Consider the following 15,658-nt stretch of genomic DNA (forward strand, 5'->3'; position numbering starts at 1 on the left):
CCAAAAGATTGCGCGGAAAGATGCACCAAATGGGCCTTAAATTAATTGCATCCTCATTGAGATCTAATTTGACTATAACCCTTTTTTTACCCTAACAATTGAGATCAAATATCACCTACACACTTGGCCGGAATTCAATGCACTAATTTCCTCTATTTAGCATCTTAATATAGATTTGTCATTGTATTTTTTAACAATTTTATTAATTATTGTATTATTTTTAATTAATATCCAATTTTATGGTTTAATTATTCTCATTCCTATTATTAAGCTAACTTAATTATTTTTAGTTAATTAGGTTAATTATATAGTCATTTTGGTAATCTATTTTAAATTGTTTAAACAATGCATATTCCTTTTATCCATTTATTCATTTTTTACTATTTAACCATTTTACTATTCATAGAGAGATAGAGAGAGGTGGATTTGACTTGGTCCAAATCGAGTTTCAAGCTGACCTCGAGAGGCTTTATTACTAATTAAGTTGGGTTCGACTCATGAAACTTGCAAGCCTAATTAAGCTTATATATATTTGCAATTTTTTATATAATACAGTAAGAAACAAAATAAAACAATGAAAACTTAAAAAAGTTATTATTGGTTAAACAAGCATGGCAAGCATAAGGTTGAGTTTGAAATCAAGTTTGAGTAGGCTTGGCACACTATTGAGATTGAGCAAGGCCAAACTCAAAGTTATGAACTTTTGAGGCAAGTTGATTTCAAGCTAGTATTTCTAGCTTGAATTGAGCTTGAGCCCAAAACTAGGGCATTATGCTTTTTTGTTGAACCAAGCTCAAATAGTTTGATATTTGGCTCCGTTCACCTTGGCTCCACCCTTTGGAGGAGGTTAATTTGGCATCTTTGGGGTTATTTCAAGTTAGGTTTCCAATTCTTTTTTGGGTAGCATTAAAGAGATAGTGTTTCTACTTTATAGAAACAAGAGAAAAAAAATAAAGAAATAAGAGAAAATATAAATAGTAATGGAGAAAACAGTATAGTAAGGAGAATGATTTCTAAATGTGAAACTATAGAAACCCAAGACTCAGAGGTCCATTTGTATTCCGGATTTTGATGGGTAAAGTTGATTAGCCCATGGTAAAATTATTTTCCTTGACTATCACTTACCCAAATAAATGATACCCATCTTCAAAATGGGTAAATACTTTTTTCACATCTTTTACATTTGGAAGAAATTTGCTAACACATAACATAATGAGATAAAATTGCTCCTTTTAATAATAACTTTTTTGTTAAAAGGTCATTATCTTATTTACTTGTGAAACAAAAACATAAATAAATATACTTAACCAGATAAATAATGACCAAAAGGAAAATGAAGGGGCCATCAATATTTATAACCCTTTTTGATTCATAGAGATAAGGGTCTAGAATCAAAATTGAAATAAAACTGTTGTTGGGTGGAATTGGAGTTCAAATATGCACCCCACTGCCTCGTGCCTCAAAAACGCCCCACACAATGAAAGCCTGCCAAGTGGGAACGAGATCTGCTCCTCACACATGGGCACTTCGCAGGCACATCCATCGTGCATTGGGAGCATCTCCCGTGAATAACAACTTATAAGTATGGGAGATGTTCCCAATGCTTGGTAGGATGTGCGTGTGAGGTCGGTGTGAGGCACCCATGTGTGAGGAGCATATCTGGTCTCTGCCAAGTGTCCTCCTGCTCCTGCACTTGCCTTGATGCGTGCGGAACTACGGGATGAACGTTTATTCACTCTGTTAGCTCCCAAAAATCTCATTCCCGCTTCTCTCTCGACTCTGTTATCTGTCATCTCATTTTAGTTGAGAACCAAACTTGGATTCCACACTTGCTCTCCAATGCCAGACAACTAAACTTACACTCCACATTTCACCTCCTACACGTATTACCAGTCTGACTCCTAGGGGGCCACGAGTCGAGCTCTTCACGAGCTACTTGAGTTCGCTCGGATCGGTTTCAACTGAGCTTCGAGTCGAGCTCGAGCCCAATTTATAGGCTCGATTAATAAACGAGTCGAGCTCGAGCCTAATAGAGCTCAGCTCGTGAGGCTCTATAATTATAGAAAATAATATATAATAAAAATATTATAATTCTTAATTTTTTAAATATCAAATAAAAAATATTTTTATATATAATTTTTTATTTTTATAAAACATTTTTTCTCAAATCTAGCTCAAGATGAGCTGAGCTCAAACTTATGAGTTTTTTACTCGAATCAAGCTCGAACCTTGTACTACCTTGACAAGCTGAGCTTAGCCTCATACTATTCATCTTGGCTTGGCTCGAATCCACCTTTTCACTCTCACCACGCTTCAGTCATTGCTCTACAATGCAAAAAACTTATGCATGCAACTCGCCCGTTTGTACAACGTTAGAAACTTGATCAACCTTTCAAGAACTCTTTCGGTGCTACTTTGATATAAACCTGTAATTTGCTTTCTAAGTTTCTTTGAACCCATTTTGCATGTTTTTGCTGTGAGTTAGTGAGTTATCATTTTGTCATATTTTATCATTTTCTTCAGTAAGTTTTTGTATTTATTTTTATATAGATTTATTGTGGGTTTTACAGTCCCGAGTGTTCTATATTGAACTTCAAATGAATTCCTATTTATCTCCTTTCAGACATTTTTCCTTCTCTTATTTTCATTTTTTCTATTCCACACTTTTCGTACATATTTCTCACTGTATGGAGGCTAAATATCAGTGGTTCTCTCATTTCTTTCCTAAAAACCCTATAAAGTTGGTTTGGTTGTTTTTTCTGTGATGTTTTCTCCGATTGTTCCCTCTTTGAATTTGGAAGATGGGTATTTTTAGAATCTTTTTATCATAGTTTTGATAAACTTAAACTCTCCATCCAACTAATTTATGTTGTGTTTGGAAATAATGCAAATAAGTGTGAATGCAAATACGTAGAGTGTAAAACGGTTCATATAAATTGTAAAATTGGGTTAGTTTTGCACTGACAAATTTACTTTCTTACCAAACAGACTTTTAGCTATAATAGATGCAAACATGAATTCCAATAAAGCATATGTTTTTTTTTTTTTTTTATCAAAAGCCCACTTGAATGCAAATTTACTTCTTTTTTATTGATTTACTTTTACATCATATTGTCAATGTAAATATGCAATGGTTTGTCATTTGTCAATGCATAAATGTAATGTTGCCAAACACAAGCAAAAGTGAACTAGAGTGCAAATTTACCCTGAATCAGGATTTACACTCCATTTGCATTGTTGCCAAACACAGCCTTAAGGGTTCGTCCTCTTTAGCTTTTTCGTTTGGTAATATACTAATATTTTGTTCACAATTTTCTAAACTTGATGTTTTAAATTCTATAAACGAATTGTCAAAGAGATCCCTGCCGAGAGGTGAACGGAAACATGAATTCATGAACAGAGCTATCAATTTCTTCATGAGATTGTTGTTTAACATGATGAATGGAGAATTAATTAATAGTATTTTGAAGTTTAATATGTATCTTGTATCTTTAACCACTCGGGGAGAGAGAGAGAGAGAGAGAGTATGGGCGATCGAGTTCCACAATGCAAGTCGAGAGTCTTATAGAGCATGAGCGGGAATAAGGATAAATTTTCATTTTGGGTGAATTGGGAGCTAACGGCTCTGCACACACTGAAGAGGGAATGCATGTGAGAGGTCACTTGGCTGGCTTTCATTGTGTGGGGCGTTTTTAGGGTGCCAGGCCATGGGGCACAGATTTGAACTCCTGGAATTGGAGTCTTATTCTCATTGTTGATGGAATGACATTCCTCTCCCTCTTTGAAATGAAATCCCATTCCAGCTAATTCTAATTTTCATTCTAATTCCTATCTAAATCAAATGGACCCTTATATCTTTGATTCCGATAAGATATACACCATGCAATGCCATTATGCCATACCATATATTGATGCTTTAAACTTGCGTATTGGAGGTGAACTCCACAGTCTCCACCAACGGTCAAGGCCAATATATGGCATATAGTATTAGCATTTAGCCAATTAGGGCATTTTCTATGATGCCGGAAGGTATAATACCGCATGAACTTTTAAACACTCAGAACACGAATTCACATCTGCACCCCACAAACGGCCCACGACATATCCCATCGTGTATTTTGGGAGCATCTCTCTCAGTGAGAACTTGGGGAGATGTTCCCAATGAACGCTGAGATGTGCATGTGGAGCGTTCGTGGGGCTCAGATGTAATCTCTCAGAGCCCACCCATTAGTTTGATTAAACCAAACTTAAAATGTGACCACCTCATCGTAATCGCGGACTAAGATTCGAAATTCAAATTAATGAAAAAACAAACGGTCAAAGCCAGCCAGCTGGATCCCACTGGCATGTAATTTAAAATTCAAACACACCGAGCCCCCCAGTAACATCGTCGGTCTTTTTAAATTTTAAAAGGCAAGCTTTCACGGTTTCACCACACCAACCTCTTACTTCAACACTCCCCTGGACCGCAAACCCTACTTTCTTCTACCAGCTTACCGCTCTCTCTTTTCTCTTTCTTTTATTTTTCTATCTTTGCACAGCAAAACAGGAAAATGAGGGAGTGCATTTCCGTCCACATTGGGCAGGCCGGAATCCAGGTCGGAAATGCCTGCTGGGAGCTTTACTGCCTTGAACACGGTATCCAGGTAAGTTACCCCCTTTTCCTTTAATACATTCCTATCTCTCTCAAAATGTATGCTGTTATTTATTTTTCGCCTTCTCTTGTAGCCTGATGGACAAATGCCCAGTGGCAAAACCGTTGGAGGAGGGGATGATGCCTTCAACACATTTTTCAGTGAGACTGGCGCAGGGAAGCACGTTCCTCGTGCTGTCTTCTTGGATCTTGAACCCACTGTTATTGATGAAGTGCGAACTGGTGCCTATCGCCAACTCTTCCACCCCGAGCAGCTCATCAGTGGAAAAGAAGATGCCGCCAATAACTTTGCTAGAGGCCATTATACAAGTATAAGCCCCCCTCCTTTTCCTTTCGTTTTCTTACTAACATACCCTTGTCAGATTCACATTTATACATAACTACATACATTTGGTGTCCGTTTTTTCCATCACAGTTGGGAAAGAAATCGTTGATCTGTGCCTAGATCGTATCAGAAAGTTGGCTGACAACTGCACGGGACTTCAAGGCTTCCTTGTTTTCCACGCCGTAGGTGGTGGCACTGGCTCGGGTCTTGGATCCCTATTGCTTGAAAGACTCTCGGTTGATTACGGGAAGAAATCAAAGCTTGGTTTTACAGTGTACCCATCTCCTCAGGTTTCAACCTCTGTTGTTGAGCCTTACAACAGCGTCCTGTCCACTCACTCTCTTCTGGAGCACACCGATGTGTCTGTACTCCTTGACAACGAAGCTATCTATGACATCTGCCGCAGATCATTGGACATTGAAAGGCCAACCTACACCAATCTCAACAGGCTGGTCTCTCAGGTGTGTATGTTGATCAGTTTGGGTGTCGTCTGGTGACATAGTTCTAGATTTTAGCCTAACCGCGTACCCTTCTTGTAGGTTATTTCCTCGCTGACAGCATCTCTTCGTTTTGATGGAGCTCTCAACGTGGATGTTACAGAGTTCCAGACTAATTTGGTTCCGTATCCCCGTATCCACTTCATGCTCTCTTCCTATGCCCCCGTTATATCCGCAGAGAAGGCATATCATGAGCAACTCTCGGTTGCAGAGATCACCAACAGTGCGTTTGAGCCATCATCCATGATGGCAAAATGTGATCCCCGCCATGGTAAGTACATGGCCTGCTGTTTAATGTACAGAGGCGATGTGGTGCCAAAGGACGTGAATGCAGCAGTTGCCACAATCAAGACAAAGAGGACAATCCAGTTTGTAGATTGGTGCCCAACTGGCTTCAAGTGTGGAATCAATTACCAACCACCAACGGTTGTCCCTGGTGGAGACTTGGCCAAGGTTCAACGGGCTGTGTGCATGATATCAAACTCAACCAGTGTTGCTGAGGTGTTCTCAAGAATTGATCACAAGTTTGATCTCATGTATGCCAAGCGTGCTTTCGTACATTGGTATGTTGGTGAAGGTATGGAAGAAGGAGAATTCTCAGAAGCCCGTGAGGATCTTGCCGCTTTGGAAAAGGATTACGAGGAAGTTGGTGCTGAATCTGGAGAAGGGGACGATGAAGATGAGGGAGAGGAGTACTAGTCCCATAGTTGAGCAGTAGTAGATTTATAGATGTGGCTCTTTTTGCTTTCAGCGTAACATCACCAATCGACTCATTGGCCTGCAATGAGGGATTAAACCGTCCGTTTTATTAGCTAGTGGATTTTCGTAGTTTTCATTTTGGTGTATTAGAGCTGTTTTCTTCAAGAGAACACTCTCTTTCTTAATGGAATCATCATATACAATTCTGTTTTTAGCTAACGTTCTTCCACCCCATACTGGAATATATCTTTGCAAAACATTCGCTAAAGCCTAAAAGGCCATCTTGCTTCTGATTCACGGGAAACATTTCATTCTCTGCAAATTAACACCATAAGCAATTTGCTTAGAGTATATTTTTCTTTTCAATGGTTTAAGTCAAGGAAGGGGATTGTACTTTTTACCTGTTTCTCAATTTCGATGGCAGAAGCAATGAGCCTTCTTTTCAGTATTGACCTCTCTGCTTCGCAACTCTCTACCTTGGTGTCTACATATGTCAAGAAAAAATTCATTGACTTGCTTGCTACAAGAGGTCAGATTTTGTATCAATTTATAAGTAGTTAGATTCTCAGTTCTCACCGTAAAAGTAGGTTGACAAAATTGTGATCCGTTCAGTTGGCTGAAAATAAAAGACAAATATTGTAACTTGTCAATATCCTCTCAAGTATCAACTAAAGCCTAACTTCCTACCATAAAAAAAGAAAGAAACCCTTCATAAGAATAATTACGGGCCATTTAAGATCTGTCAATACTTGGATGCACCTCAAGTATTTAAGAAATCTGCAAACTGACACAACTCCAGCTCCCATGAATGGATGACACTATACCATGTATTTTATTTGAAACAGGACTTGTAGTAAACTATACTTGTACTTTTTCTTGTAGTCATTTATTAAGGAGATTTGCATCATAGCCGAGAACTGAAGACCCTGGAAATTGATAATATAGGTGGAGAAATAGCATACAACTGAACGTACTCTTTTGACCTGTGAGAACTCCCGTCATCCGTTCACATATTTGGAAAGGAGGCAACTTGGAGGACCCCTCCACGAATCCTAGTGGGCCCATCCAGTTCCAAATGTAATATAGAGGTAGCTGAGAACAAGGGTAATCTGATGGGTAGTAGAAAATGATTGCAACAAGTTGCCATAGATGCATTAAAGTGGTAAAATGTATGAACAAAATCTAACCTTCAGAAAGACTAAATGACACATCATCCAATTAAGTCAAAGTTGCACTTGTAAGAAAATAAGGGAATTTTACCATTACAAAGATCCCCTCTCGACGGGTTGGGAGTTGCTCAAGCTTTCTCAGTGTGTCATCGCCTTTCGTAACTCTACCGAATATTGCATACTGAAGTTGGAGGAATGTCAGCCAAAACTTGAGGAGCATAAAGCACTGGAATCATCATTAATAATGTTTACCAAGTGTAACAACAATACCTGGCCATCAAGGTGAGGAGCATCACCTAGAAGGATTGAGAATGAGGATTGTGCACTATTTGGATCAGCATACCTGCGCCACAACACAGATACATATCACAAATGGAAGAAATCAATTTAGGACCAGCAAGAGAATTGATCAATGATCCAGTAGCCAGAAAGAGAAAAAAAGATTAAATAGATAGAGCGGAAGATGCAGAACATCCCATTTTGGTGAAAGAAAACATCAATTTTAAAACGAGTATAAGAGATGCAAAATTACAAATGCTAAAAATGTACTACTAAAATTCCAATTTTAAGTGGATCAGTGTGATAGTTCTAAATCGGGCTTTTGAGATTTGTCCTTTAGTATAATATTAAAAAAATGGCGAGTAATTTCAATCAAGAAATTGGTGGTTATGGTGTGCGATCTGGTGCTCCCTGCCGGCGGACAGCTCAGACGCCAGGCTGGTGAGGTCGCCTGGGCGAGCTGCAAGAAAACAATATCAGAGTGTCTGGGTTGCTTTACCCAGGGTGGGCACTCTGATACAGTCTTCTTGCAGCTTGCCCAGGTGACCTCACCAGCCCGGCATCCGAGCTGTCCGCCAGCAGGGAGCACCAGATCGTGCACCATCAGGTGGCATCATGAATAAAGCAAGATTGAAGCATAACTAGCAAAAGGATTTCATGAAAAGTAAAGCATAACTAGTGAGGAGATTTAAGGTTAAACAAGGATGAAAGTTTTTTTTTTTTTCTTGATGAATAACAAGGACAAAATGTTTAGTGAGTAATAACTGGATAATTATGATTTCGAATCACCTTAGTGCCGTCAAAGGGTTGGATTTGGTTCAGCCAGGGTAGACCAGGTCCCCAATCATTATCATCTAAGCCTTATCCCCACTATATGGGGTCCATTACACAATCCTGTTTCATCATTCTGTTCTGTTACATATCCATTGTAAAATTATGAGAACTTAAATCATTTCTTACTACTTCAACCCAGGTCCTTTTTGTAATAGCCATAGCCCTTCTAGCCCCTTTAGCTTGCAACAGATTGCTTCTTTCTACAGATGCTGTAGATGGTCTTCAATGCACTCGGTCCCGAACCAATTAAGAAATGTATAGACCCAGTCCCAAACTATATCCTGTAGAATTTATTACTTGCAAAACTAGAACAGTCCTTATTATTAATCAGGATAAGACCCAATCATAATTGGCAGGTATTTAGAAATAAATTGGGATCTGTTAAAATTCTATTGGTGTTAAGAGATTTGTTAGCATCTTAGAGATTCACACAGTAAAATTTTGATACTAAATCAGAAAACAGACCGTCTTGCATTTTTTGTTGAATGCCATGGAAATATACTAAAGAGTTCATCCCCAATCCCCAAAAACACTAAGAGTGGGATGGCCATGAAAAGATAAATACTGCTCCAATGCAACTATGATGTCAGATCTCATTCCATTAGAGACAAAAATCAACCAACTCTCTAGGTTGATTGTTTGGCTCAGGGAAGTTGATAAGATTGATCTATAGGGTGAGATCATCCAGATTAGGCCTGGTTTAGTGACTACTGCTTGTTTTTTTTATTGATTATAAATAAATTATAATGAAAACGGAATATGATAGGGCACTTACTGTCCAGATCTGATGTATGGCTACAAATCATTCATTCCAACAACTGGCAGATGGCACATAATAGTTTGGTTTCACATGGAAACATCTTAAAGCAAAGACAGATCTCTATTCCTATCACAGGGAATAGGACATCTAATGCATGCTATAATGATACATGAAACAGACAACTGTGCCACAAAGAAGCACCATAACATGGGACAGAACTAGGGGTGTGATGGATTGTACCGGGGCCAGGCCAGGCTTACCTCATGCATCCCCATGCAATGACAAAACACCCCTTTTCAAGATCCATACTTGTTATTATCATGCTTTCATATAAAATATTGGAGTTGGAAATTTCCTAGGAGGGACCCATCTTAAAGGGCAAAAAAAGGAACCCAACTTCATTGCAGAACTGCATTGGTGTAGACTGTAGACTATGATGTTGGTCGAGCACTTTTTGTTCTCTTGGCACAACCACTCAGTAATACCAAACTATTAGGTGCCATCTGCCAGTTGCTTCTAGTGTTCAAAACTCAAAACCAAGACCCAGACTGCAACTGCTAGAGATAAGAGATCACTGCCAACCACTGTTGCTACTGTTCTGACTCATAAGATAGATGCACTAGTCACTACCAACACGGCTTGCCAAGCTCCAAATAGGTGCTGAACTAAACATTTAAACCAAGATAATGCAGTGTGCAGAGTGCTGAACCATCAGCAAGCTTGATGACGGCAAGATTGCAACTGCTGATTGCTTCTAGTTTGCTTATTGCTTGCCAATTTAGAAGAGGAGATCAGGGCTTCTCTCTTTCTCTAGGTATCTTATATATTATGACAATTTTAGACATATTAACATGTCATTATTATATGTAAGCCATGAGAAATAGGTTTTTAACTCTGGGGGTATGCATTACATTATAATACATAGTTCATTCAGGTCTTAATCAGGTCAGAACAAGAAAAACTGATCCTAGACCTATTATAATCAGAACTCAAAACCAAAACCAAGAATCAACCCTATTATAATCGATACACAAAACACAGATACCAACCCTATATAATAAGATCAATTTGGTTCAGGTCTGTCAAGTTGACCCGACCAATTGACAGTCCTATACTAACTATTTGAGAATTGAAGCATATCCATAACATCTCCCTTTTCCATAAACATGAAAAAAAAAATGGGTGGGGGTTTGAGGAATATGTGATACCCAACATTTTGGGTCAACTCTATTAATTCTAAGATCATAACTAACCATATAATCTTATTGGTAATAACTCTTTCATACACCATAAATCTTGAGTATTCTGTCAGGCCAGATGTTACCCCACCAAAGACGATCTTCCAAATGTTTGTGTATGACACACTAATACCAGGCACTGAAAGGAGAAAAAAATTTATCACTAGCAATCCACAACTTCTAAATACATTCTTTTTGATAATGACTGCAAGTGTGCTATACACCACACATCTGGAGCATTCTGTCAGTCTAGATCCCCCCCTTTCCAAAGACAATTTTCCAGATATTTGTGTATGATAAACTTGTACCCAGCACCAAAAGCGGGAAAAAGATGCAACACTAGTATTCATGAATTCTTACAACTATTCATTCATTCATCCTAATAAAAAGATATTTTTAAAAAATCAAAATTATAAGATCATTCTTTTGTGGGAATTAAGAATGCAAAACCCAAAATGGACTTATTTTGGCTTGCCTCAAGGGGCTTGGTAGTTGGTACAAAGGCAGCCCATAGAATCAGGATTCAGGAATGCAAAATGTTTAACATCACATTAGCTATTTGAAATAATGCGATTAGGAAAAAATATAGAGATAGAAGGTTTTACATGCTCAAATATGTTTTATGTTATATTTGATTTTAAGTTTATATTTTTAATAATATTACATTTAATATTTTTATTTGTGCACTCTTTTGAATGTTTTGGCATTTTTGAACCTTACTTTGGAGAGTCATGAACCTCGCCTTGTGCTTTGTGCATTAGGCTCAGTTTGGAAAGAGTACAGATACAAATATGTACAGTACAAATTCATAGAAAATAATACAAAATACAAGGCTTTGCACTCTACAAATTTGTATTTGTACTCCTTCCAAACTGAGCTTCAGGTGCAAAATTCCCTTTGCACTTCTTTTGCACCTTGCACTTTTAAAACCCTGCTCTCAACGCATGCACCAGTGTGTGCACCAATTTGTGTTACATTCTTATGATTTTTTTTTTTTTTACAGATTAAACCAAGTCAACTGTCTCATGACACAATGAACCAGATTGACATGGCTGAATCTTACTACATTCTTAAGAGAGGATTAAAGAACTAAATCTTCCTTATAAATTAACAAGGAGAAGCCAAAGACATTTGGAATGACATCACAGAGAAGTCCTGAAATAAAATTAAAAGTTTCTAGAAAACAATTTCTTAAAAGACCTTACCTCCCCATAGAAAGAATACCTCTTACATGTTTGACACTACTAAATTCACCAATAATGGTTTTTGCAGCTTCTTCCCTTTGTTCCTCATTCAAAGGAGCTGTTCTACCACCCAAAACATCTGCCACTTGGGCAACAAATCCCTTGTCAACCTGCATTGAGTTCAATTTAGTATATCTCTACTGGTTTGCTAATCAATCTGTTATGGAAAAATCACAATTCTAAATATTCCAGTCATTACCCGGAAGAAGTGATTAGTATTATAGCAACCCAAACGGACAAGTTTGAATATGTGGTCAACAGTTTTGGGTGCAACACTGGGAAAAAATCCAAATTCAATGTCTCCATAATTAGTCTGCACGGAAAGTATGTCATGTCATTACATGGTTAATGCATAAAAAAGTGAATTAAACAAATTCAAGCTTTTATAATAACCATAATCACCATCAATTTATCTGGATATCAGGAAGCCAATTTTTCTCAGGATGTAGATTTCACTGTAATGCCTGGAGAGCAATCTTTTTATAACTAGATTGTATAAATTATACACAAAACTGTTAATATGAGTCATTAGGGGTAATGGTCTTTTGGCCAGACCTTGTGCAAAAATTAACATCAAAATGATATGATCCTGACCCAATGGGTCAGTTCCTGTGATTCCATGTATTTTCATAAAGAGTTTTTTTTTTTTTTGATAAAAAATGGCAACGAAGAAATATTTTTAATGATATTCCAAGGTTCTTTTTCTTCATTCCATCTTTTCATGTATATAATTGGCAACAATATTGACCTAGTGGACAATGACAATGCTCACACCAAGTCCAACAAAACTGCCCATGTAAAATTAGTTGATGAACGAAAGTTCTACATTTTTTCATACATAGTTGTTTCCATTTTTATAGTATATGTATTACTTATTCAGTTTTTTTTTTCTCTCTCCCAGATTTCATTACAAAACAACTCCAAAAGTTGCAGCTTAGCATTATTATTATAGACTTTGGGTGTACATTATAGATTTAAGAAGCCTGCACATCAGGGCCAAATTAGTTCTTTGCTGCGACATATTCTAACATGATTTTGCAGACAAGACTAAGCACGAAATTGTTAAAAATAAATTCCTATGAGGATCAGAGACCAGATGGGTAATAATCAGGTAAAACAGAGATTAATCAGATGCCTTGTCCAGAAGGAATTGGTACCCATAGCAATTATGTCATGACCCATTCCTGAAGCCCATGAATATAGTGTACGGAATACCATCTTAAGAGAAAATTTTCACAAATTTCAATAGAAAATCTCTGCACAAGTTACTGTTCCTAGTAATATGTACGCAAAAAAAAAAAAAAAAACAGGTACATAATGATAATTACCCCATGTGATGAATGCACCTACTTAAGGAAAGTCCATCACCTCCCCAAAGTTCCTTCAATTTTGGATTTTAATAGCAAATGTTAAAACCACTCTCCCATTATCAACAACTTCTCCAGTTATATCTTTCTATTTCTTAAACAATAGTTTCTTAAGTCTGTATATTTGATCCTCCAAATCTTTCCTTACCAATACTTTCTTAAAATAAAATATTCTTTTTAAGAAATGCTAGGTTTAATCATGTTTGTTACCATTCAGTTCTACAACTTATAGTTTATTCCTAAAGTATTTGAAGTTTTTAACAAATAAATTTTTCTCTTTTCAAATCCTTTTCTTTGTAGTACACATATGAGGCACCCAAACATACCCATGGATGCTCACAACCTTAACATATTTTAGCTTGGAATCTAGCATTCTCACTCTTGTTCTATGCTCCTAAGGACATCATTTTGTGTGGAAAAAGCATGTGGTTATGATCTGCACTCATAGGAAGATTGGTTCCAGCAGCTCTCCAGCTTCTCATAAGTTGTAGGAACTTGACAAGGACTCCGACCTCCATTGCTAAAATAACAAACGTGTAATTTACGCCTTTATACTTAGCCTCGAAATTTCAGTAAGTTATCTTCGTATACAAACCACACCAGACCTTAAAAGAGATAACCCCTTATAAAATCTATCCTTCGGTTTCAACATTGCACTCAATCAAGCTTGAGTATACATAACCATACCTGTATAGTTTACTAATGAGCTCAAAGAACACTGGGAGGGAGTATGAATATGAATATGAGGTTAATAAATGAAACCAAAATTATAGCGGTATGATCTTGTTAATTTACAATCATAAAAAGAAAAATAAAAAGAAGATAGAAAAGCTGGACGAAATATGGATAGAAGCAGGCAGGAGTTCTCTTTCAGAAACCTACTCCTGTAGTCATCACCAAGTGAGCTATTAAACCACGGAGCCACTTTCCCAAGAACTCGATATTTTCCTAGTTCTTAGGATCCACGTTCTTCCCTACTGGAATCTTATCGCAATAATCACCTACTAAAGCGACCTATGTACCAGCACATTGTGGGTTATATACTAAAATGTGATTGAACTGGAGTAGATTATGAAAAACTTCCATTTCAGTAAACAATCTCCCAAGAAATATCAAACAATTTTCGAAAATTCAACAGAAATCCAAAATAGGTACAAACTAAACGAATAAAAATGAGGGCGAAAACTGCAGACTCTGGTGAAAATACCTGAAAAACAACGCGAACCGATCCGAGTTCGGGATCTTCAGAGGAAACCTGAACAAAAGCAAGCAAGAGGCAAGTAACGAGGATCGACAACCGACGACTTCTCCACATTTTGTTCTGACTTTGGCGTGAGATCTCAGTTCAGACGAGCTGAAAATAGTCGTCGTCCCTCCCCCGCGCTACTTCAACCGTATAACGTGCACCAGTGGACATATTCCAATCTGACGGTTGTCAGTGTTAGCTATTGGCTCTATCCGCTTCAATTAAAAATGTGAGAAATTTTTTCGGAAAAGTACGACAGGCCTAATACAGATTTTTTAATTCCACCGCAAATCTATAAACATTCAAAACGTAAAAATCACACTCTACGCATTCATACCCGTCCGGAATTGGCATCAATTCCGATCCGGCACTATGACCCACCCCAAATGTTTTTTGAGCCTAATATACCTTTCTCATAAAAGGGAGAAAATTTTTCAGGTGCCAATCAGGATATATTGGAATTCAATCTTAAACACACTGGGTCTGATACAATTTGATTCAAAGATTCAATCCGATCTTTATAAATATCGATTTGAATTCAAATCTAAGATGTTGGATATCCCAATATGACCTGATCTAAATTATTTTTTAAAAATTAACAAGTTATTAAAAGAAAAAAGAAAATATAATTCTTTAAATAAAGAAAAACAAAAAATACATGTATTTTTCAACCATTTTCATCAATTTATACATATTTTTATAAAAATTAAATAATATAAAAGAATTTACAAAAAAGAAATATAAATAAATAACATATACATATATATTATATACAAATAAATAAAGTAAACATTATATTACATTTCACCTCATAATTCTAAATTCCACTACAAATTTACAATAATTTAAAATTTTAAATACCCCTACCTATAATATCAATACCCACCCATGTATTGGCATCGAATCCCACATCTACCCCAAGTATATGGTAGAACTAAGATTTATTGAGATAGACTGAACAATAAAAACCACATAAATAAATAAATAACATATATCATATTGGATAGAGGGATGATCTGAATCGGATCCAAAAGTTCAAAACATGCATATAATATAGGATAGGACTTCAAATCGGATCGGTATTTGCACCCCTACGCAATACTTGACTGTATTTTCAGTTTTCACCTATTTGGCCATTTCACCATATAAAAATGTTTTCATTGTCATATATATCAAGACATGAAAAAAATAACGGAAAATTTTTAATTTGAAATGTTTCGGGTCAAATGATAACCTACGCTACTCATACAGTTTGGAACTTCTCTTTGTCTAGTAGCTGCATAGCCGTAGCAGTCTAGCTGGCATCTCACGGGGAGGTCAATGGGCTGGGCCTTCTTCTATTAAGC

At 37.0% G+C, this 15,658-nt stretch overlaps 2 protein-coding genes across 3 annotated transcripts; one reads left to right on the top strand and one right to left on the bottom strand.

Annotated features, from left to right (window-relative positions):
• Positions 1-4,386: 4,386 nt before the first annotated feature.
• Positions 4,387-6,394, top strand: LOC104586772 (tubulin alpha-1 chain). Its single transcript, XM_010244117.3, has 4 exons — positions 4,387-4,646; positions 4,729-4,963; positions 5,070-5,440; positions 5,519-6,394. Exons 1-4 carry the CDS (start codon positions 4,554-4,556, stop codon positions 6,173-6,175), a joined length of 1,356 nt encoding a protein of 451 aa, XP_010242419.1. The 5' UTR covers positions 4,387-4,553; the 3' UTR covers positions 6,176-6,394.
• LOC104586771 (Cyclophilin-like peptidyl-prolyl cis-trans isomerase family protein) lies at positions 6,331-14,667 on the bottom strand. Of its 2 annotated transcripts, none has more exons than XM_010244116.3 (8): positions 14,274-14,637; positions 11,899-12,012; positions 11,661-11,809; positions 7,615-7,687; positions 7,436-7,525; positions 6,752-6,791; positions 6,577-6,659; positions 6,331-6,490 (listed from the first exon to the last, which is right to left on the bottom strand). In XM_010244116.3, exons 1-8 carry the CDS (start codon positions 14,379-14,381, stop codon positions 6,470-6,472), a joined length of 678 nt encoding a protein of 225 aa, XP_010242418.1. In that variant the 5' UTR covers positions 14,382-14,637; the 3' UTR covers positions 6,331-6,469. The 2 variants fall into 2 exon arrangements, with proteins under 2 accessions (XP_010242418.1, XP_088759027.1); XM_088902901.1 differs by lacking the exon at positions 6,331-6,490 and adding an exon at positions 7,150-7,267 and having other exon boundaries at positions 6,587-6,659; positions 14,274-14,667.
• Between the last annotated feature and the right edge of the window lie 991 nt (positions 14,668-15,658).

This window comes from Nelumbo nucifera, chromosome 4, assembly GCF_055504915.1.
Source record: "Nelumbo nucifera cultivar China Antique chromosome 4, China Antique-T2T, whole genome shotgun sequence".
In the NCBI taxonomy this organism is placed as follows: domain Eukaryota; kingdom Viridiplantae; phylum Streptophyta; class Magnoliopsida; order Proteales; family Nelumbonaceae; genus Nelumbo; species Nelumbo nucifera.

Coding starts and splice junctions, on each gene's coding strand:
- LOC104586772 (XM_010244117.3), top strand. CDS start 4,554: ATGAGGGAGTGCATTTCCGTCCACATTGGGCAGGCCGGAATCCAGGTC. Junction 4,647..4,728: donor GCCTTGAACACGGTATCCAG/GTAAGTTACCCC, acceptor CTTCTCTTGTAG/CCTGATGGACAAATGCCCAG. Junction 4,964..5,069: donor TGCTAGAGGCCATTATACAA/GTATAAGCCCCC, acceptor TTTCCATCACAG/TTGGGAAAGAAATCGTTGAT.
- LOC104586771 (XM_010244116.3), bottom strand. CDS start 14,381: ATGTGGAGAAGTCGTCGGTTGTCGATCCTCGTTACTTGCCTCTTGCTT. Junction 7,688..11,660: donor GGTATTCTTTCTATGGGGAG/GTAAGGTCTTTT, acceptor GTTGTGGCGCAG/GTATGCTGATCCAAATAGTG. Junction 6,660..6,751: donor TTTGTCAACCTACTTTTACG/GTGAGAACTGAG, acceptor TGACATATGTAG/ACACCAAGGTAGAGAGTTGC.